General features: G+C 35.7%; 1 protein-coding gene across 4 annotated transcripts in view; it reads left to right on the top strand.

The window, feature by feature from the left end:
* Positions 1-25,070, top strand: part of ajap1 (adherens junctions associated protein 1) — a 96,212-nt gene that overhangs the window by 49,478 nt on the left and 21,664 nt on the right. For 2 of the 4 annotated variants that reach the window (XM_058785103.1, XM_058785105.1), the window contains exon 2: positions 18,357-19,078. In XM_058785103.1, coding sequence (XP_058641086.1) covers positions 18,357-19,078 — 722 coding nt within the window. Of the gene's footprint in view, positions 1-8,841; positions 9,063-15,523; positions 16,752-18,356; positions 19,079-25,070 lie in introns of those variants that run through there. The other 2 variants (XM_058785106.1, XM_058785102.1) reach the window with 2 other exon arrangements.

Genomic DNA, 25,070 nt, shown 5'->3' with positions numbered 1-25,070 from the left:
TAAAATTGCATCAGAAAATATTCTAGTCTTTACCATTGAATCAAAAAATGAGTTTAGATTCTGAACAAATCCTCATATCTTTCACAAATCAATTTATAAACCTTAAAAATCAGGTTTTTTTGCACAGTTCCACTTATTCTTCACATTTATTTGAGAGGCGATCTCCATTTCAACCAATTTAATCCGCTCAATGGCTTCATTCTGCCAATCAGCATAATTATTGGATTAAAATTTGGATCATTCCTCAGGTTGCTGTTTGGCGCTCGCTGTAGTATTTGTTGGATCTGATCTGAGCATTGTCTTGGCATTTTGGATTTAATGGGAGTAAACAGAATGTAGAAATATGACATTTCACGATTCAGCCAAACAGCTGTCCTGGGGGAGATGCTGGTGGCATCAGTCCATTATTCATCCACTCAAGAGGAAAGAAAACCATTAAATGTATTACGATCAAATTATGTCATAATTTTTCCACTAATCTGCTCTTGTGAATCTGCTAGCAGCAGAGGTGGCAGCTAACTGTAATGGCTCAGAAACTTATATTCATTCATTATCCATCTCTGGCCCTTCCTCAAATTTGAATAATATTTAATCTACTCACGGTGCGTTTCAGTTTCATTTATGATTGGTTGTAAATTTGAATTAGGGCTGGGGAAAAATCTGTCTCGATATTTTTCAGGTGTTTACAATATTTAATGTATGAATGTGAATATTTATTTATTAGGTGTAAATTTGCTGGGTGATTTTTTTTTCGCCATTTTGACCAAACAACTACATGTTGCCAAATAAACTAAAATGTTTAGTGCAAATAAGATGATTTCCTTGCTATTTTGCACAACATTAACACTAGAAAGAATGATATTTAATCAATATTTTATCAGTATTTACTACATCAATGTTTAACTAGTCTTTTATTTTACTAAAATATTTGAATATATGAAAAATCTCAGTCTTTCATTAAACAAATTAACATTATTTTTGTTACTAAAGTTGACGTTTTTTAAGCCATGCAGTAACAGTCTGCTATATTGCGTTTTATTTTATATTGCAAGAAAAATCATCACAAATTTGTGAAATTTTGCTTTATCACCCAGTCCTAGTTTGAGTAAGTGAAAACTTTGTCCCCAGACCCTCAGTCTTCGAGTTTGAGTTTTCTGGTCCGTGTTTTTTCCTGTGATAATGACTTGCGCTCGAGTTCCCATAACGCAACATCAGAGCAAGAAGACAGGGGAACTTTAGCTTACATGCTAATTACAAGTCTCAGATAGTTTAGAATTGTAATTGGACAGTGTAATTGCTAACTATGCGTGACAGCAATATGGACACCAGGGACACATAAACTGCCACAGAGAGTTCTGGAAGCTAACGGGATGTTTTACATACACTATGACTTATTGAGGTCAAGCAGGGATCGTTTATTTAGCGTGACGAGGCATTAATTTGTGCCGAAATGCAATATATCATGTTAGTCCAAACATGGGCCTCTGTTGGTATAGGAACTAAAAGAAGAGATCTGTGCATCAGGGAATCCTACGAGTCCATATCAGCTGGTACGCAAAGAGTTGTTTGCATAGCCATTCACTTTAAGAGACTTTTCACACAGAGGGTATGGATATACCAATAAAGCCATCCTTTCACATTCAACACATAGCAAACAGAGGGAAATCTGGCAGGATCAATGCACTCTGCCATGGCTTGGGTGAAATTTACTGTAAGAACAATACTGAAAATAGATCCATGATATTGTTGTTTTTTTTGGGATAGGTTAATGGTGCATAAATGAAATGTTGATTATGCTGATGCTGGGAAAAATATACCTTTGCATATACTATTATTGTATATACTACTATAATAGTAGTACAGTATATGTCATAAGCCAGATTATGCTGATGTTGGGGGATATACTGTATATATATATATATATATATTTAGTAGTATATACCATTTTTATGTATTAGTAGTATATATCATAAGCTTGGGATCATTATGATTTTTTTTTTGTCTCTTATGTTCACCAAAGCTACATTTATTTAATTAAAAATACAGTAAATATAGTAATATTGTAAAATATTATTACAATTAAGTTTAAAAAAATATATTTTAATGTAATTTATTCCTGTAATAGCAAAGCTGAATTTTCAGCAGCCATACCTCCAGTCTTCAGTATCACGTGATCCTTCAGAAATGAATTGTAATATGCTGATTTGGTGCTTAATTATTAATAATGGTTCTCATTATTATCAATGTTGAAGACATTTTTTACTGCTTAATATTTTTGGGGAAACCATGATGCATAATTTTTTTCAGGATTCTCTGATGAATAGAATGTTCAAAATAATTTTTTTGAAATAAAAATGTTTTGTCTTTACATTTTAAATTAATTGAATGCATCCTTGTTGAAAGAAAGTATTAATATCTTCTACTTATTATAGTGTGTCATGGTTTCTACAAAAGAATATTAAGCAGTAAAAATAGTTTTCAGCATTATTATTTCATTATTTTATATTTTGCCCAACATCAGCATATTCAACTTTTTTTTTGTGCAACATTAAACAATACAAAATCAAGGATAAATAAGATATTGTTAAAAATAATTTGTACATTAATAACATTATAAACAGTAGTACTTTTCCAATACAGTGAAAGTAAACACTGTGCTGAAACTCAATCAGAATTGGCAAGTCAAAATGAATTGAGAGAACTTGTGTTGAAGCTTATGATGTCTCTATGGAGATTTGATTGACATCACATTTGATTGGACATGAACAGTAATGACAAAGTGGTATAGCGTTTGGCAGATAGCAGTAGTAGAGGAGCATGATGGAGAGAAAATAGAAGAGTCTGGCCCAGAGGCTGGCCAAGAAGCATGCCGAGTCGTCTGATGGACACTTTTGAGGTAAAAATAGCCGGCTCAGGGGGGTCAGTAGGAGTTTGACTTGCTTTGATCCAGCGCTTACTGATTTTCCATACTCAGAATCTTTAAAAGGTCCTAAATGTTGTAATGAATCTCGCCCCTTTGAAACTTGATGCCCAGTTGAGATTTGAGTTGTGACCTTGAAACCAGACAGCATTTCAGGCAAGATTCAGCTTCAATGAAGGCTCCAGCCCCCCACGGCCCTCTCCACACTGTCCCATAATTGCCTTCAATGGGGAGCTTTCTGCTGCAATATGATTCCATCAAACCGGCTTTATGCTTGGTTAACCAATTAATTTTCTACTGAAGACTTCGATATGAGGAAGATTTGAACATCCTCACGTGGGCAAAACTAAATATTTTCTCTCTTAAGAAAAGAGAACGACGGTGGTATTCCTTCACAGATCTCACATTTTGTTCCTGATCAGCAGTTGGCTGTGAGTGGGTAACATTAACCGCATTCCTGAGAGCTTGCCAGACACAGGGACAGAGAACATTCCAGACAGCCATCCCTCCTAAAAATGACTTCAGTGCTTATATTTGAGGCTTTCAACTGTATGCATGGGTGCAGTATGACGTTGCGTTGTGCATCACGGTTCCTGCTGTTTTTGGAGTGGAAGTCAGTTTTATTTACTCCATTTTCCTGCAGTTATGTAATACAGCATACTCAACATGAATCATTTATCTATCAGATGGCAGATTCTGGTATGCTACACATAAAAATGCTTTAGATCTACTAGCACGAAGTTATTTTAATAACATTATATGTACCCTTGTTTACAATTGATTTTTTTTTATTACTGAAATAATGTACTACATTAAAGAAATATGAAACTAATTAAAAACTTTAATTAGTTGAGCAAGCTCAAATTGTTTGTTATTCTATTATTAAATTATCTATTGAAAAAAATAAAAAATAAAATAGTGTAATTAAAGTATTTTACATTCTTCTGACCTGAATAAATCAGGCTCATTTGTTATCAATAAAAGAAAGGCATTTTAATAGAGAAGTTTCAGTTTTCCACCAAAATAAAATCTCTATTGTTTGAAAAAAACAACAATCAGAAATATTAATACGGCAGTTTTACTGTTTAAAATAATAAATAAATAAATAAATGAAACTCTCAGTAGTATTATAGTGATATTTATTGATTAGTTTATTTTTTAAATTGATTAAATAATAATAATAATAATAATAATAAATTAGGCGTGTATCCTCAATATTGTTTTTTTTTTTTTTATTAAATAATACACATACAGTTTCATGGCCAGTAAAATATATATATATATATATATATGGCAGGTAAATTTTCTGAAGTCAATCGGTCATCGGCAGGTGTGAAAACTTTTTCATTTTAGGCCCTCACTAAAATGATATAATTAAAAAAAAGGGTTCTACATTTAAAATAATAGTGTCCACACCACAATTACGCCACAGAGAAGCAATATCATTGGAATCACTTTCACAACCTTTTTTATCCAGCTTATGAATAATAAAAACATTTACAGCCAATCAAAATCCATCCTTCTTTAAAGAGTTTGTGCATTTAAAGTGGCAGACAACATAACTAAACTAGACGCTTAGAATAAACAGAACTTTATTTTGCATTGGTGTGGATGCTAATATAGATATATTTATTGTTAGCATTCTTGGTGTGAATGGGCTTCGGTGTGAAGGTCAGAGCTGAAGAGGATTCTGGGTAACATAAGAACACAGAGTATTGTTCATGATTACTTTCTGAGTTGCATGCTCTCTCGTCTGTGTGTAATTTATGTATTAATGAATTTTCTGCTATGCCGAGTCTTAAATTGCTTTGACCATCAAATCACGTTGGCATAAGGGCACATTACACACACTCACACACACACATTCATCATCTCAGCATGCACTGATCTTTATGTTTATTGGTTTTTCGGTCACTGTTTGCTTGTTGATCTGAGGTCAGTAATCTCATTTTACAGATCTGCTTAGGGAAACTCTCTCTCTTTTTCTTTCTCTCACACTGTTGCTTAATTAGTGCCTTGTCTTTACTGTTCCATATGTGTGTGGAGTGAGCCTCGTGAAGAATAACGGCAGGATTAATCTTGGCTTGAGCGTGCACAGGCAGCGCAGAAGAAAATGGAGTCCATCCCTGCTCATAATTTGCTGTTTGCTCCTCCGGACAGGCGTTTTGCTCAGACACTTGAGCCAGAACTGACCTAAAGGCTTTAAAGTGCAGCGGTGTTGACCTCTCTCCTCCAACCATTATTATTCTGGGCCACTCTGCCTTAAAGGTACAAACTCTTATTAAAGGCAGTGAAAAGAACAAGTCAATGTTTCTTATCTATTGCGAATCCTTTTTGGCTATCTCTCTTATTCTCTTTCTCTGGGGTGGCATTTGGGAGTCCTGAGCAGCATTTGATTCAAAGAAACAAAAGTAGTAGTTTCTTTTAGTACAATAAAAGACAAAGAAACAGACAGAAAAAGTTACATAAAAGGCTTTAAATGCACAGTTGCTTTGGAGATTTGCTGATTTTTGCACAAAAGTTGTTCAAAAGTTTGGGGCTGATACATTTTTTTAATGTTTATAAATGAAATCTTATGCACACCAAGGCTGCATTTAATTGACAAAAAACAAAAAAACAGTAATATTGTGAAATATGATTAGATTTAAAATAGCTGTTTTAATATATTTTAAAATGTAATTTATTCTTGTGATTAATTTTGAAGTAGAATTTTCAGCAACCAAAAAAACAAACAAACAAAAGTAAAGGTAGCTGGCAAAGAAAAAAAAAAAAAAAACATTGCCCAAAATATATATTTAAATATACTAAATGTTATGCTGTAAACAGTGAAGCTTAATAAAAATATTTTTTGAAATTGAAAATATATTTAGTTTCAACCATCACACCAAAATATATTTCAAAATGTATTTTGGGGCAACAAAATACATTTCCAGTCGTATAGTAGCCTGTATTTAGACTGAATGCAAAAGTATATAGAATATGCTAATGAGATCAAAACTAGATTTATAATGATTTAATAATGTTTTATTACATTTTTAAGTGCTTTTAATTAATAAATTAATACGTTTAAATGCTTTTAAAAATATATGGTTTTGCAAAAATATATTAGTGGTAAATTAATTCACGAAAATTGAAAATTTGGATTAGGATTAGACTTATTTTCTCAAATTTTTGGCAATTTTTGTCTTTTTTTGTATGTGTAGGATGATCCTTCAGAATTCATTATAATATTCTTATTTAATACATATTATTATTATTAATGTTGAAAACATGTTTAATGTCTTTGTGGAAACTGTGATACATTTTCTTTAGGATTCTTTGATGAATAAATAATGTTTATTGAAATTAGAAATAATAATAATAATAATAATAAAATATAAAATAAAATAAAATAAAATAAAAAGACTTCCTAACCCCAAAACTTTTGAATGGTAGTGTAGTTTTTTTTCTCTTTTTTTTTCTTCCCTATTCATAAAGTGGCACAGGCATCTTCTCTTCTCTTTTGATTGAGTGGTGGTCTCTCACTGCTTGCTCAGAAAAGCCTGTGGGCATCTCAGGCAGGTTACAGGTGAGGTCCTGTGCAGGTTTCCTGTCTTGCTCCCGCGCCCTCGTGCCTGCGTACATGAGCCAACCTCATAGTGCAGCCGAGCTGAAAGCATAGATTATTAATAGAGCAGATATAGCCTGTGGTTTCAGGACCAGAATAAAACAAACGTTGATGCTTGTCATTTAGAATTACACTGAGCCACTGAGCATTAAAGAGGCCAGTTATATAGACAGGTACGCAGTGATCCAGGCTAAGCGAGGACGTGTGGGCTGTCCATTCCATTTTCTGATAAATCCACAGAAACCGCATTTATTTCATTATTTTTATGGGTCTTTTCACATCAGATTTGTTTGGAGATGCGATTGTCGGTATTATTCCTGTCAGGCACTAAAAAATCCATCCTTTTCTCTGTCCAAGTCCAGGGGAGATACCAAAAGCAAACTTTAAAGTCTCATTCCGTAATGAAAGAAGAGAGGGATGAGGCGAATGCATTGGAGGTCATCAGTTATCTGTTTTCCATCAGACTGCTTTTGGAAAAGGCAAATATCTCTGTCAGATAAAGAGAAGAACGGTTGATGTTCTTGTCTCTCTGTTTCTTTCTTTGCATCTATTTTTCTGGCTTTGCATTTAGGCGGGTCTATCCAGTCAGATGAATAGGCATGTTTGATCACGTAGAGTTGCCCCTGGAGCAAGATATGCATGAGGGAGAGAAAGAGAGAGAGCAAAAGGACCCTCACCGAGCTATTCATGAGCTTCTTCTAACGCAATGCAAATGAAAGGTTTCTTGTATCGGTTGAGTTCTATTTTAGGTGTGTGAAAAGCAGCATGGAGACTTGCTCAGGGAGATACTCGCTATACAATCCAGGAAAGGCAGGCTGAATGGACAGGAAGTGTGTGTGCGTGTGTGTGTGTGTGTGTTTTGGCACATGTTTGCATGTGTGTACAGTGTTGAGCGTTTCGAGGATCTGATGGTTTGAGGGCTGCTCGACCCTCTCTGCTCACTAACACTTACACTCTCTTGAGCCACAAGCCGCGATGCTTATCAGAAATCTCTCACACTGTAAAAATACCACATGATGGCTTATGACGATGTTTTAGAGTTTTGTTCTCTTTTAATAGAAGTGTCTTCCACAGTGCTAATTGTCTGCATGAGAAGGTGAATTTTATTTCCCACAAGTAAATCAACATCTTTTGCAGGTCTTGTATGACATTGATTTCAAACAAACTTATTAAAATGAAGTAAACTACTATAGAAATGAATGCATTTATACAGCAAGGACACATTCAATTTATAATTAAATCATTATTTCGATTCTTTCTATTAATCACAAAATCCTGAAAAAATTAATTCCACAATCATATTAAGGTTTCCACTATTATATTAAGCAGCACAGCTGTTTTCAGTTGAGTTATGGCTGCTGAAAATGCAGCTTTGTCCTCACAGGAATAAAAAAAATCAAAATTGTTTTTAAATTGTATTGATATTTCACAATATTACTGTATTTATTGTATTTTGTGAAATTGCTGAGCATTAGAGACGTCTTTCAAAACATTAAAAACTCTTAGTGACCCCAAAATTTTGAATGGTAGCGTATAGTATACTATATATTGCATTACTTTATTCATTTAGCAGATGCTTTTATCTTAAAGACTTGCATATAAGGAGCACCGCAAGCAAGTGGCATCAGTATTGCAGTCTACAGTACCAAGTCTCAAGTGGAAGATTAGATTAGTACACAAGCTGAAATGCAGAGAGGAAGAGAAAGAAAGTTGTTATTACAGGAAATTCCTTTGTTTATGGTGGAGCTTGCATGTGTTTATTGAAGGCTGTGATGGTCTGAACAGATCAGGTCGAAGTTTGCCGTTCCTTCAGAGGAACAGAGAGCGAAGGTTCTAGAGAGCTTTATTGTGAATCAGCCATCATTCACTAACAGTAAAAAAAACAAAAAAAAAAACAGAAACCAACAAAAGTCCCTTTCTAAGGTGAGGTCAACTAGAAGTAGCTATTTAAAGGTAGTGTAACCATGAAACTTAAAACCTAACCTTGAAATTATAGGCTGATGAATTTTAGAACCCTAATCCTAAATTCTGATTGGTGGGTTGGAATTGTATTGATCAAGGAACAGGCACTACTTGGCTAAATCACAGTAAGATGTAAATACAGTAGCAGAACATGGTAGGTTAGTTGGGTAATGTAGTAAATCTGCTTTCTTATGTTGTTGACCGTGACTGTGATGTTTTGAAACTTACACTGAATGTACACTTTGCAGCTCCCTCAGACTGACTTCCTGGATAAAAAAAGGAAAGAAGAGCCTCAAAATAAGTCTCAGATAAGCTGTTTCTCTACTCTTATACCATTTTTGCTGAGCCACGATTGACATTATGAACTGTGATGATTGCCCACCCATGACATTTTCTTCCCACTGTTGTGCTGTTGTGACTGATCAGAAGCCGGGGCGCTGTCCATGGTGCTGCTCATTTGATTTGAGTCTCAGCTCCAGACAGACTCTGTCTAGCATGTCTCTGAAACAACTCAAGGAGATGTTCACTGTAATCCCAGTGTCCTTTTGGGACCTTTATGTCTTACTTCTGCAGGTACTGCGCCTTTTTTGCTGATTCATAAATCTGTGTTTGGAGAAGTAATATTGTTACACTGAAGAGCTCAGGCATGTCTTTGAAAAACTGTGAAGATAATCTCACTGATTTGCTGTACTACCTAAAACCTGTCAGAAGATTAATGTATGAAATCTTTCCTATAGTGAGTTAATGGCAGGGCTTTGCAATGACGTCACATCTCTCCCAACGAGAGAGCAGGGATTTGTCCTTTTCCTTGGCTAAGCCTCATTACACACTCTCACATACGCAGACAACCGTCATGTCTCTCCAGCCTCCTTCTCATGCTTCTATATCTGTATAATTACTAGGAGATCCTTCCTGAATTAGCTTCCCACTGGCCATTTCTAAGGCAGACTAGTAATGCTGTCCAGAAAAATACAGTATTTTATTTTATTCACAACTTACCATTTGTTCATGGTGTATTTAATGCGGATTTTAATATTTTGTTATTTAATTTTATTATTTAATTAATATATTTTATTTAATTTTGTAATTTATTTATTTGATTAACAAATTAGCATTATTTGCCGGCATATTTAATGTAGCTTTTATTTATTTATTGGCTCTGTTTGCCTGCCATATTTAATTTAATTTCATTTGTAATTTATTCATTTTATTAACAAATTACCTTTATTTGCCTTGTGTATTTAACATGGCTTTTTTCATTTCATTTCAATTATTTTATTTCATTTCATTTGAACAGTAATTCATCAAGTAATGGAGGCATGGAAACATTGTCTCCCTACTTAAATTCTTAGGTTATGTGCCATTGGCCATTGTTTAAATTATTATTATTATTATTATTATTATTATTATTATTCAATATCATTTAATTTTGCCGTGTTATTGAGAGTTGTGAAATTTCACTGGCATAGATTGGCATTTTGAAATTTTATTATCATTACAAGCCTTTTGTCTTTGAGTCTCTCTCTCTCTCTCTCTCTGAGGCATTGTATGTGTCTATGCATGTGTGTGTGTGTGTGTGTGTGTGTGTGTGTGTGTTTGTGTTGAGAGGGCGTATGTGTGAAGAGGGAGTCATGTTCTGTCATCATTGTGGCAGGGATATGAAATGTCAGTGCAAGGCTGTTGGAGATATCTCCCCCACAGTCACAACACACACAAACACACACTCACACACAGCTGAGCTCTCCAGTGGTTCACACACACACACACACACAGCCACACGCACGCACACACACATATAGATCAGAGCATGTGAAACAGCCATTTACATCCCAGTGATCCAGCAGGAAGCATATTCTGATGCAGTGCTCTTATACGCTCATGTGCTAATGGCCAATGCGAGGACGACAGCTGCCTGTTCATTACTGCCAGTCCCTAAATATGAAATGTGAAATCCTTCCAGTTCATTTATGAACCATATATGAAAGACAAGGGCAGTTGTGTTCAATGATGGTATGTTTTACAGTGTGGTCTAATTAGCATTGACATTCACTTTTTAATGTATATTTGGAATGAAAAACATTCTCTGCCTATATTTTATGCTTTTATGCAAGGTTTAATAATAATTACATTCAGTCAAACAAAGAGTGCATGACTTTACTTTTATTATAGTCCCATCTGGATTTCGTTTATAAATAATTTTGCCTATTTAAATTGGCATTTCTCCATCATTTACAGCTAAATGAGAGTGTTGCTATGGGATTGGTTTAGAGTAATTCATTCACCATAATACAAAATGTATATTTCACATACAAATACCTGTGATTATTAACATAATTACCTTTGAAAAAATAAGCAAGGCAATAGGTGGATGTTTTAATAAGCCTATGTATTTTAAACATACACAATATCTTATGCTATCTTATTGGTAGTATGTTAGCCCTTTTGATTTCACAATTACAACAGGGTAGTTATCTTATAAAATAGATTAGTATGGAATATTTGTAAATACAGATAATTCTACCAGTTCGATTACATTTTCATTATTTTCACTCTGCTTAGGATAAACCAAGTGACTGATCCAAGGATTCAGTCGGCTGTATGAGGATCAGACTGACTCAGATATAAGCTGCCTGCTTATCCAAAATGCAGGCATGGAATCCATATTTATTTGCAACACTTCTCTGAAGTGTAATTCAGCTGAAAAATCGGCCCATGAGTCATATGTCAGTGAGCATTTGGCTTGCCGTCAGAAACCATTCTGGTCGGGTTTCTCAAGTTTTGTCTTGTGTCTAGAGAGTATGTGTGATGATTCGTAATGGAGCGAATGAGATCACGGCACTTGATTGTCTTGTGTGAAGAAATTCACTCATCGGATGTGAAGACAGCTGAGTAACTAGTACTGGATGTTCCTGAATTTTCCACCAGCCATATGCTCATCTACCAAAACCTCCGATCTCATTAATAGTAACCTGGGACAGTGCTTACCATAATCCCTCTGGATATATACTTGGCTTGCATGTGTATTTAGACCATTATTATTTGATATACCTTCATGACCTGCAGTCCTAAAATCTGAGTACATATTGAAAATATGAGACTGAAAATTTATTTTAGACTTGTAAAATAAGATAAAGTTTTAGGAATTAAAACAAATCAATGTTATGGTGTAAAAGGAACAGAAATAGTTCAGATTCTGCACTATTTCTTGGTTGCTAATCAAATTTAACATTGATCAGACTGTCAGATGTTCTAGAGCTCAAGATGCTCTTTGGATCATTTCAAATCATGCTGGAGAATATGATCAGAAGTATGAAAATTTGCTATAAATTTGCTCAAAATCTGTTTTGACGAAGAAACATCAACTACACTACATCTCATCTACATCTACATACAAACTCATCTACATCTTGGATGCCCTGATGGTGAGTAAAGTTCAAGCAATTTTTTCAGTGAGCTGTTCCTTTAATGTTAATGCTTAGTGTTGGATCTGCCTACCCTGTGGAATTATGTAATATTTATATAGCTTTGTCAGTATTATTTGTTGTACAGTCAGTGTGATATGTTAGTAATGCCATCTAGTCCTGAGAGAGGCAATATAAGACCTGTACCACCCTGCAACACTAATCAGAACAGACTGAGCTACACATTGAATTCAAATGTTAGTATAGTGAAGAAGAGAGAAAGAAAAAAAAGGAGAGGGAAAGTTCAAGTGGTCAAAAGAGTGTGCTCTCTTCTCTTTTTATTGTGTTATTTCCCATAATCCGTTGCATCATCAAATAAGAAGTGTCTATAACCTTTAGTTTCAGTGCTCTGGGAAAAAAAGTACTTCAGTTTCAGATTCTGTGTGAATCTGTGAAACCACAGACAATACGAGGAGGAGGAGCCTGGCCATTCACTCAAATTTGAATTGGAGAAACTGCAATGACTAACAAATGAAAGACGTATATGGGACGAGAACATTTTATGGGATGACACTGAAATTCACTACAATAGCAGACAATTTAACACAGAAAGGCAGAAGCTGTATGTCCTGTTTTTATGAAATACTAAAATCTCCGAGAGTCACATAAATCAGATGAAGTTAAAACAGAGGCAAACTATGTAAAAACATGCAATTCTGTTTGGTTTATGCTTAAACTACTTGTCAATATGTAAACTTAATTTAGTATGTATTATTCTATAATCTTTATATCTCATGCCTCTTAATAAAATTATATATTTTTAAGACGTTTAAATACTGTTACAAGAAAAGAAGTTGAAAATGATGATCAGATTTTTTTTGGGGGGGTGTAAGTAAACTTGTGATAAAAAAAAATGTGCTAAATATCACTGTAGGTGGTTCATTGGCTCGTAATCATAGGGGATCCACTTTAATGCTACATAGCACCTATTTTTGTCACGTGGTGTAGAACCATAAGAAGAACCTCATTGTCTTCCTTAGATTTTAGATATGTTACTTCAATCTCATTTGTTTGCCAAGAATTGGAATTTACTACAATTGTATCAAGTTTTGAATCTTTTTTATGCTTTTCTGAGGTCAAAAAGTCCTTTGTGGGGGCTAGGGGTGTGCAATATAACGATTTTTGATCGTGGACGATAAAAATGTCTCCACGATCAGGGGCCTCATTTATAAAATGTTGTGCAGAAACCGTCCTAAATTTGATCTTACGATCGTTTCTCAGAAATGCGTACGTGCGATTCATAGAATGAACGTACGAACAGAAAACGAGCGTACACGCCTATTTCAGATGTGAAATCTATGAATTGCAAATTATCTTGAACTTGCGCGCAATTGAATGGTTTCAGCTCTCTGCCTTGTAAACGACTCCTAATTAATACCATTAACATATAAAACATCACCAATCATCATAATTTAGAACAGCGACCTGCAAGAACAGCTTACATTTGAAAAATTCTGCATTACTCCGACAATAAAAAGTGCGTACGTCTGCTCGGACCCTGACGTGACGCTAAGCACTTTTCCACGTCAAAGACCATTTTTATAAATATGAGCGTTGGCATAGATTTAAGCGTACGCACACTCTAAGATCAAATATGTGCGTACGCACGCTTTATAAATGAGGCCCCTGCTTTTGAAGAAAAATCGTAGTATCGCGCTACAGCGCACATTCTTTCAGCTGCAGTTCTGGCGCCTCCTTCTCAATATACTGTACAACGCCACATACATTCACATCAGTGTTAACTCAGTGGGACACTGCACGTATTCACAATCACAAAAGTACATTATTTACATGTGCCTTGCCGGGTAAATGTTTCATTCATGCGCTGGTCTGACTTTCACCCGAAGCGCGAAAACTAAAAACCTGTGAAACAGTGCCTGATTACTAGATGTTGTCTTTTGCGCTAATACTGTGAAAACAGCAAGGTTTATATATAGGCTAGGTTGGTTATGTCTAAAATGAAAGTAAACAGTTGAGAGAAAAACCGATGCGTGCACGTCTTAAAGGACAATATTCAACATGCAGCCGACTGTCATTAAAGGGATAGTTCACCCTAAAATTTCATTTCTGTCATTACTTACTCACTCACATGTTGTCCTAAACCTGTATTAATTTCTTTCTTGTGCTGAACACAAAAGAAGATATTTTGAAGAATGTGGGTAAACAAACAGTTGCTGGTCCACATTGAATTTGATAGTAGGAAAAAATACTATGGAAGTCGCTGTGGACCAGCAACTGTTTGGTTTTCCACGTTCTTCAAAATAGCATTTATGTTCAGCAGAAGAAAGAAACTCATTCTGGTTTAAAACAACTTTTCAGTGAGTAAATAAATGATGGTATAAAAATAAAACACTATGACAGAATTGACAGACAGATTGGGGGAACTATTCCTTTAACGTTAAAAAAAAAAACCCCGCAAAGGGAAAAATCACTCACTATTCTTGACTGAAGAACTTTAATACAGTTGCTTTAGGAATCAGTCTATATAGTGTTTTGTTTTTATATTTGTTCATTCAATTTCTTGAACGCTGCTGCTAAATACACCTATTGTATTTGAAAATAAAGCACTGTTTGTTTTATTTGTATATTATGTGTAGTTGTAATCTTTGTTCTTATTTTTTTAATAACAAAGATAAAATAATGACAAAGGTTTTTTCATCTTCGCCCACTTTGGCCTAAATATCTGCCATTCTTTTCTTTCTTTTTTTGTTTCCTTGAAAGGCTTTGTCTTTATAATAGGGGAATTAGTTTGGTTGTAATGCTCAGACAACTTGCAAATTAGTAAAACCAACATGACAAAGAATCGTGATAAAATCGTGAAATTTCTAAAAAGAAAAATTGTGATATGAAATTTTTTCCATATCGCCACCCCTAGTGGGGGCCTTGGAATATTTCCTTGTAGGAGGACCTTATGGTCAAAAAGATTGAGAACCACATTATCTTATCTTTATTTAGGAAATAAACTGTATTTTAATGTCATTTTTGTAACCCTTTCCCCAGCTAAACTAAGAGAATTAGAGAACCTTACAGGGGTTAGAGAAACTATACAGGGGTTAATGGGTTCTTTGTATGACAGTGGTAGTACCTTAACCACCCCAAAGAACCACTGAAGTGCCAATTTTGTGTGTGTGTGTATTTTTAGCCTGATTTGGGCTAAAACAATCATGTTTCTCAAACCATTTTGGCAGATTTATTGGCAATTCGTTACATGTTTTTGAAATGTAAGCTTGGCTTTCCACAGAGCTGGAGTCTATTTTGCAGCATGCGACTAGAACTAGCTGTCTGGGGTGTTATGAAGATGGCCTTAAAGGACTTTGGTGAAACTCATGATCAGTTCAGTTGGTGTTTATAATGTTATTCCCTTTACTTTTAACAGAGCGGATATGAGCGAGATGGAAAAAGGAGATGGTCTTATCATTTTCTTTCAGGCTTTTTCAGATAGCATATTTTCCATTTAACTTTTTAGGAACTCCTGAGCTGCTTCTTTTAACTTGCTTGTGTCAGGAAATGCGTTCTTTTAACACTTTCATTTATTAAATAAAAATATATTTCTCCCCATTATCATGAATATGGATGAGAAAAGAAATGATATATTCCCACTGAGTCTATATTTGTGCTGCTGTTAAATCTAAGCAACTAAGCACAAATCTTATGCAAGCTTGCAAACATAGTGAACATTAGCCTAATGAATATTCAAAAGGAAAATCTTCTTTATTCATCTACTTTATTCCTGTCTTTGTCCCTTGTAGTTTTAATTTATTGCATTCATTTATTTATTTATTTTTATTTGTTTTAAATTTATTTACTCATTTTCAGTGTCTTGCAAACATGTGCAGAATGCAAATTCGGTGAATAAATAAAACAAAATACTGTAATTCGCCAGTTGTTTCATTAAGAACTTTAACATTACTTGGGTTGAACTGTAAGACAGGATATGTTTATATTTATAATGCAATTAAATCAGTCACAAGTTGATGTCACCACAAATTTAGAGAACATTCATATGAATGGCAAGTAATTGGAAGAGGTTTGCCTGTCATCTTAATTGGCTTGAGTGGCAAAAAAAGCTCAATTTGAACCCTGAAAGTGTCTGTTTGTAGTCTGTGAATTCAAATCGGTTACTTTAAAAATCTAAATATAAACAAGACCTTTGCTTTGTGGGCAACGTGTTGAATTACAATGTGGAATCTAAATGGGTTGCGCCATGCTGAAGTGACCCGAATCGTAGCTGATGCGTTATAAGTAAAGAGCGGGGAGGGGTTGTTCATGTAAAGCTGTCCTCAATGTTTCTCACTCTCATTCACACCCTGTCTTGCGCGACCCTTAATTTAGCCCTCATTAAAATCACAGCAGCCTCCTTGAATTCACAATGCAGCCACCTAATTTCATCAAAAGCCAGCGGACGGGTAATCATTAATAGCACAACATCGGTTCCGATACGTCTCCTTAAGTAAATACAATGATGTTCCTGACAGGAATTACATTCTAATGGAACACATTAGCGCAGGGAGTGTGAGTCAGGCCCCCCAGGGCCCAGCCCAATGGGATTGAAGGACCTTATTAGTGAGGTAAAATCTCTCAGATGAGTGGCCAACCCAAGGTCCTGACCCAGTTCAGTCAGACCAGATCCCACAAGTACGTTTTTTTTTTTTTTTTTCGAATGGAAAGTGAGAGAGAAATGTAAAGAGAGGCTAGAAGAGGGGAAAATGGAGAGCATGAGAGCCCTCTCGTTGTGTGCTCGAGGAATCTATCTCATTCATGAACAGATGAAGCAGCATCCCGAACAAGCTCTTAAGTATAGGTAAATGAAAGTGCTCTTTAGATGAAAAGGGAATTTTGTATTCTTTTCTATTCGTGGGTTTATAAACCATTTTAGTATATAATTTTCAAGTATGACTTATATTTTACTTTGTGTTGGACTTCAGACATGACAGTTCACCAGTGGGTCAGATAATTCTATAAAATTGTCATCTCTAAACTCAGCAACAGAAAGGCCACTGGTAGTATGTGTGGTCATGTGTGGGCTTTTTAATCCCTTTAAATTAGCCTTTGACCGTGACCAATATTATCGAAGGACAGAAAAGATTACAGATATGCCTTGATGAACTCTTTCTGTCTGGATCAATACAGATTCTTGGCTTCTAGATATGAGTATGACAGCTCATTTCAATGTGTTTGAGGTTCTGGAATTGAAAAAAAAAATGAAAAAAACACAGCACCCCTCAAGAAGTAGTTCAGCTAAAAGAAGCCATCACAGTTTAAGTTGGACATTTTGTGGTTTGAGGAGTTTGTTATTTCACTAGAGGTCTTCAAAGTGGTTTCAGGGACCCCCAGGGGACCACAAGGGGGTGCTATGGTGTCTATGAAAAAATAAGGGGGAAAAATTGAGAGAAATTGTACAAAATGCTTTTTTTAGGGCTGTCATAATAATGAAATGTGATTTATTTTTATTTGTATTTTTATTATTATTATTTAAATCACCAAATTTGATCATACTACATTAATCAACATTTGAAGTGGATCAAAACTTTCATCAAAGATGTCCTAAAACCAAAATGCGTTCTTGTCTTAGGACGACTTTGATGAACTATTTTGATCTACTTCAAATGTTGACTACTGTATTTCATTCTGCTTTCAAAAGACAAAAAGGAAGGTAAAAGGAAGGAACAAAATATCTGGATATAGTTTGAGAGAAGTTTGAACTTTTTACTTCATTTCAGAAAATTTTCACAATATAATATAAATGAGTTCTTATACATAATTTTATTTTTATACACTTTATAGTTGCACTTGTATTTTATCTGTAGCCCAACATTGTATCACTGGCAGACTCAGACTCTAATTTTACGAGATTCCAATAAATATCAGACATTTGGCACACTTTGATCCATAGAAATATGCAGTGCATTCAAGCAATACGTTTTATTAGTATGTGTAAACCTATGATCATTACGTTGCAAGTGCCATGAGACCAATTCAGCCAGAGGAACGTTGGTTTACAAAGCAAAGTAATTGAAGAGTGCGGGCTAAGACTTTGAAAGTAAATGTCTTTGAAAACAACATTGAAGTGTGCTTTTAGCATCTAGCTGTTAAAGGGGAATCACACATCTAATTAATATTGGAGTTCAATTTATGAGAACTTAGTGAGTCACAGAGCAGAACGAAGCCTAGAGCGAAAATCGCTAGACTGGAAAATGGTGTTGGAAGTAAGGACATTACAAAGAGTTCAGTAAAGCCCAATCTACTGTAGTCAGTCCTTGAAAGATCTAATAAGACATTCTTTAAGGCAAAGAAGTTGTGTAAATTTTGCCGAGCCGGCATACTCTCTCTGTGATGTATAAAAGACGCACTGATTAAGATTCTCCAATGCGGATGATTTCCCTCTCTCTCTTTCTCTGCTCTTCAGTTCCATGGTTGCTTGGAGACCTGGAGGAATGCTGGGATGTAGAATGTGGATCCTCTTCATCCTTGTCCATCTCACAATGGATCTGTCTCTGTGTGCACCAGCAGGCCAAGGGCTCACGCTCAAACTACTGCCCAGATCAGTGCCCCGCCGGCAGCCGTACCCTCTGCCCACTCGGGACATGCTCACCGGCCAGTACTTGAGGACTCTGGGTGTCTTGCATCGTGGTGTTCCCCCTCCCTTGCCATCACTAGGCAATCACGGGGAGCTGGGGGGTGCCAAACAGTGGGGGCGGAAAAACCGCAGGTCACTCCAAACACGACAACTTTGCACGGAGTGCCCCTCTGACAAAGGGAAGTCAGTTGCATTACCAGAGGGGAGTAAATCTGATTTAAATCTGCATTTATCTCGCTCACGGAGGCAGCTGAAAGGGGACGGCTATGACTCCCTGGAGGGGAGGACCACCACAGTGGCAGGATTTATTGACTGGGGCCCTACAGGGGCCGACGAGGGGCTTGAGGAGGAGGCAAAAGTGACCCCGAATGCCACAGTCACCTCTTTAGCCCCTTCCACCACCACAGTTCCCGTAACTAGCCCTACCACACGCAGCCCCCAAAGGACGTATGCGGTTATTACAACCGCGCATCCTAAGAGGCACAGCACCACACAGCCAAGCAACTCCAGAGTGACTGCCAAACCACCGAAACCTTTTGGGGACACACCAGGTAGGGTATAAATCTGAATGGCAACTGTTTCTTCATTTAGCTTTTGTTTTCTAATCCGTGTAAGATACTTAATCAGCTTATGTTTGATCACGTATTTAAAATTCAGAGGCGGCGAAACACAAAGAGATATTTTTAGCGGCCAGTTTAAGGTCATTCATGAACATGGCGCAGAGGTCTTTGGGTCTCAAACCACAATGCAGTGCATCAAAAATACTGTGTGGGTTCTTTGAAAAACTGAGGGTGGAAAATACTCACGAAGCTGTAATTGGCACACAACTGCTCGGCAATTTACAGCAAAGAAGGTGGTTGAATTGTTGAAGGGCCAAGAGCATGCATCTAGCTAGCTTTTTTTTGGTGAAAATATTGGCTTAGTCTTAAAATGTTGTTGTGAAAAACCTCAGCTGCTGTATAATTATGGAAAATGAGCAAATATGGACAAAATAACACATGTGCTGGTGTTAAATGTTTGTAATATTGGTTAATAGGCTATTTTGAAAGTTTTGTGAAAGTGGAGGTGTGTTTTGCTTTTGTGGCTAAAAGTTTCTTAAGCAGGCAGAAGATTAGAGTGTAATACATATATGGTATGATTTTTAAATCAAGGCTGCAATTAATTAATTCAATTCATAGAAACCTGAATTTCAGCAGCCATTACTCCAGTCTTCATTGTCACATGATACATCAGAAATAATTTTATTTCAATTTCAAATACAATTCATGTTAAAACTTAAATTTGAACTGCAATTTTCAATTAAAATTTAGGAATTTAACTGGAATTTAAAAGGCAATTATCATTTCAACTCTAAATGGCCCGTTTTGAATACAGCATAGTTTCCTTTCTGCATCCTTGGCTGTTTTTGATATAATGCATTTTTTCAACACTCTACTGAGAAATAAGCATCATGATCATCTCTAAATCTTTCTGGATGTACTGGAGACCCGGAAGCCTGAAACCAGTTTTCATATACAAAATGTTGCTTGTTTAGTCATTAACTGACTGGGCACAGAGGCAGCAAGATGGTTTTAATGCACTTTTGCTGTTACATTTATCATCTTTGGCTCCATTGCATAATCTAGGCCTTGATACTACATGACAGTGTAGCCTACATATGGCAACCTCAGTATCCGTCAGTAGTATTTGTGAATCCTGGGGAGATTATTCTATTCTCTGTCCTAGAAGGATGATGATTGGCATTAGCTCTCATGTTTGCCATTAGGCTGCAATCTGTCCTCTGTGTTTGGTATTGCACAGCATTAGGCTAGTCATCCATTCAGTGTGAAGTCCTCTGGGTAGATCAACTATTGTGCTCCATAAATCTGTGCAAAAGGGGAAGTGTCTTGACACTTTCTACAAATTGGCTTGACACTATCTGTGTATGCGGTGCACTGAGATCTGTTATAGTGTACAAAGTGGGCAAAAGTTTAATGCACAATTAAGTTTACACAAAAGCGTGGTTCATCGCCAGACATAATAAAAGACAGATACCATGACCCCTAAAACTGACACGTTGCCGATATGCAGAAAAAAAAAAAAAAAAGTTTTAATCCCCAATTCTACACTACAGATCTGCTGTATTGCGAAGTTATTCATCTTCACAAGTTTTGCACATTAGGCATGCCATAGATTACATTAGCTGCGAAAGATATTAACAATAAAGACTCCCATAAAATTTGATTCATGGTGAGTTATATACAAGCGAGAACAATTTTACGACTCCTCTGAATGGAAACTTACATACATCCATGCATGTCGAATTGTATTTCAGCACAAAGGTCAACCTCCAATCAAATGTCACGGCCTCATTAACCACAGGAATGATTAGCAAAATGAAGTCAATCTGGAGTGACGACAGCAGTGTCATTACATCTAAAGGCCAGCATGAGGTTTCCCTTAATCTCTAAAGTGCTGTTCAAATAATCCTCCTTCATTTCTTCTGATCTTTATAAAGGCTAGGTGAACGCAAAATATCAATCGCACCAAACTGACAGTTCACAACTATATATTTTTATAATAGAAAATAGGGTTGGACATAATAACATTGACTGCATCAATGGGTTATTTTTGCATTATTTATTTATTATTAATTAGTTTTGCAGTTCTGTTTGGTGACATTAGTGTTGCATGACCTCACCTTTGAAAAGGATGGATGGCCTGATTGCTGGTGCCCTATCTGACCAGTATCAATGTATCATCTTAAGTGTTTTGACTATGACCATATGTTTTTATGGCTTTTAAACATAAAATATTTGGTTTTCTGCAGTGTATTAAATACTGTTGTTGCAAGCTGGCAATGGCAACTAGCAGGCTAACATTGTTGAGGTTTTGCTAAAACAGTATTCAGTTAGCATCAAATATATATATATATATATATATATATATATATATATATATATATACACACACTGTAAAAAGTGATAAGTTGACTTAACTTAAAAAAATTGAGGAAACCGTTGCCTTAAAATTTTTAAGTAAATGATAATTTAAAAAAAATAAGTTATTTGAATTGTAAAGTTCACTTAACTTTTTTTTTTTTTTAATTATTATGTACTTAATAATTTTAAGGCAACGGGTTTCCTCAATTTTTTTAAGTTAAGCCAAACTTATATATAATACATATACAGTAATATTTTCTAAAATAGAATTCAGTTAGCATCAATACATTTAAAAAGAACCATGTTGCTAAGAATAAAATTTCTTATTTTTGTGGTGAAAATGTTAAAAACCATTTTCTCTCAGAAACTGCTAGTAAATAATTACAATGAAATGGAAAGTAACACATTAAAATGTTAAGTGGAAAAACTGAAATAGTATTTTTTTGTAAAATCTCAAAAATTGAGCTTTGACCCAATTTAATTTCTATTGTTCCAAAGATGTTCACATTACAAGAATGATTAAGCAGTGCTACTTTATGCTAACAGTTTGCTTAATACAAATAATCTATATAAAAATTGAATGTAAATAGTTATTTTGTGTTTTGCAGCAACCCTGAGGTAGTGGTTCACATTCTTAGCGTGCTGTCACAGTATGTGCAGTAAGCAGTTTAATGTAATATTTGCTGCTAAATTCATTTGACTGGTTTGTGTTTTTTGCTTCTGAGTGTGGAAGCAAGTGTAATAGGCCCATACAGACAATGCTGCGGTGTTTTTGCATATTTTAATCATCTGGTGAACAGGAAGAATACCGGTGTTAATTGCAGTTTTAATACAACCGAGGCGTGACAATTGAATAATTTGTTTGCTGCACACAGTCCGTAGCTGACTTTTAAGTGCTATTTTGCCATAAGGAAGAAAAATATGGCAAGTCACTCGTCAGTGACTCTAACAAATAACAAGCAACCTGAGAATATTCAAACTTGATGGAACTACAGATGGAAAAAGCTTGTTGATAAGTAAATCCCTGATGAATAAATCTGTTCTACGCTGTCCACATGGAAAGAGTAGTAAACAACATCAAATGCTGCATGGTGTCTCTTGATGGTATTAGATCTACAGTATCTAAAATATCAATGCATTACGTAGTATGCTGCCTTGGAATGTCTTTCATATATAGTCTGAAAGCGAGTCCTATGTAGTGCCCTTAAGGCATGCCATAATTATCCATCTCTGTCAAGCTACAGCCGAACCTGTCTGATGAAACGAAATACCTATCAAGGTGAAATCCCTCCGCTTCCTCATTCAACGAGCAGCCCGGGTAAATTTAGCCTCTCGCAAACCTGCACCAGTACTAAACTGCTTCTGACATGCAAAGTAATGGGGGGAAAATAAGCAATAGGCTGTGAATACAAAACTGGAGCATTAGACATGCATACGAGCGGGTGTTCAGCAGAGTTCATTTCAAAGCATGGGAAGTGCATGGAGGTCAGTGTAACTCTTCACATGCCTGATTAAAATCCAGGACACCGACAGCATTAACTCCTTTCATTATGGTACTGTAGATGCTTAACTATCACTGAGTTTCAGAGGTGGGGGACTCGAGTCACATGACTTGACTCGAGTCGCAAATTTAAGGACTTGTGACTTGCTTGACTAAATAAAGAAAATGACTCGACTTGACTTGGACTTGAGATCCAGTGACTTGAGACTTGACTTGACCTTCATGACTCGGCAGGACTTGACTTTATAACAGCTCTAATTATTATTATAAATCATTGCGACATAATTTGGTAAACAAAACGCAAGCCACTGAACCCGCGGCAGAGGTGTTCCGAGTCTGCGCAGTTCATGACACTGCACGAGCACAGGAACACAGCGCGCCAAATACAGGGAGCAAGAGAAGCTCGCGATGTTTGGATTAACACTTCGAAACTGTAACGTTATGCATTTGCAAAGCCAGGACGTCACCACTTCATAAAGGAAAGGTATGTAAACGTGTTCTTTAGTTGAAAACCACAGTGTTTTATCGATTAGTGATATTTCTCTTGAACCCAAAATCCAAGACATGTTGTCAAAATGGCCCTAGTATGAGTTTTTATATTTATAACTTACCATATTTAGTAATATTTTCAGCGCGGCTGCCAACAGTTCAGTTGAGTCCACAGCTTAGTTAGAGTTACGCGCGTCTCTAGGCAACACACTGAATACTGAACGAATCCAGGGATTTGAACGAATCGGTTGAGTGATTCAGTGGCCCATTCTTGCTTGTTTATGAACGAATTAACTGTTTTGAATGAATCGATTCAGTGAACACTTCTGTGATAAAGCTGTGATTTGCCACCACTTACTGGTGGCATTAATGTCATAGAGTTGGTCTATCAGTTAATTTCATATTTCTATATTCTTTTTTTTTTTTTTTAATTAATTATTTTTCCAACAGAACAAACAGAAAACAAAAACGAAAAAAAAAAAAAAAAAAAAAGCTTAGGCAGACCTTAAATGCACAGTTGTCAATTTAGTTCTTATTAAGATAAAATCAAAGAAATGGATAAGCTACAGGGGAAGATACATAAACATTAACAGCAATAGGCTTGTTGTTTTGAGCCATGATGACAATAGTTTTCAAGAACAATGTAGGCAATCATGCAAAGTGAAAGAAACAGTCCAAATAGGGTGTCTATATCCGATGAAAATTTTGGGTCCATTTTATTTCTGATATAAGGGGTGATTTGTAGTCAGCATATTATTTAAAATTGAATAGCATGTTTTGTTACACACTGAAATTCTTTAGCGTGCTCCCAGACTGAATCCCAGTCTTCACTGGAGATATTTAATGTGAAATCATTTTCAAACATCTATTATCTTTGTCTCCTAGGATGGTCAAACTCAATATAACATAAATATGAGATACATATTTTTATCTTGTATTTTTATAAAAAAAATTCTCAATTACAGACTTATCGGTATACAAAGTAGTATTTTGCCTATTTTCAAAATGTTATATTTAAAACATTATTATTTAAAATGTATAATTAAAAAAGTAAATTTCTGAGGAAAAATGAATAAGGTCGTGTGGCAAAAATATATTTGTTCCTGTTTGGTACTGTGACTTGACTTGACTTGACCCTTATCAGGACTCGACTTGACTTGCTTGAGGTGAGCCACTGACTTGACTTGCTTGATTTGTTTGTACTGTGACTTGACTTGACTTGACCCTTATCAGGACTCGACTTGACTTGCTTGAGGTGAGCCACTGACTTGACTTGCTTGATTTGTTTGTACTGTGACTTGAGACTTGCTTGAGACTTGATGGTAGGAACTTGGGACTTGCTTGAGACTTGAACATGTGTGACTTGTCCCCATCTCTGCTGAGTTTGTTGCAGGGCTCTTAAAGGGGTAGTTCACCCAAAAATGAAAATGATAAATTTTTAAGGATTCTCTGATGATCAAAAAGTTCAGTTTATTTGAAATAGAAATCTTTTGTAACATTATGAATGTCTTTACTGTTAATGCATCAGTCTCACTCCATACATTTCAATGGAAGTCTATCATGGTTTCCACCAATATGAAGCAGCACAACTGTTTTCTACAATCATATTGATATTTTCAAATAAAAGTTAAT

Source organism: Onychostoma macrolepis, chromosome 08 (assembly GCF_012432095.1).
Source record: "Onychostoma macrolepis isolate SWU-2019 chromosome 08, ASM1243209v1, whole genome shotgun sequence".
In the NCBI taxonomy this organism is placed as follows: Eukaryota; Metazoa; Chordata; class Actinopteri; order Cypriniformes; family Cyprinidae; genus Onychostoma; species Onychostoma macrolepis.
Note: the sequence above shows the minus strand (reverse complement) of the source record. Positions and strands in the feature narration are given on the sequence as shown.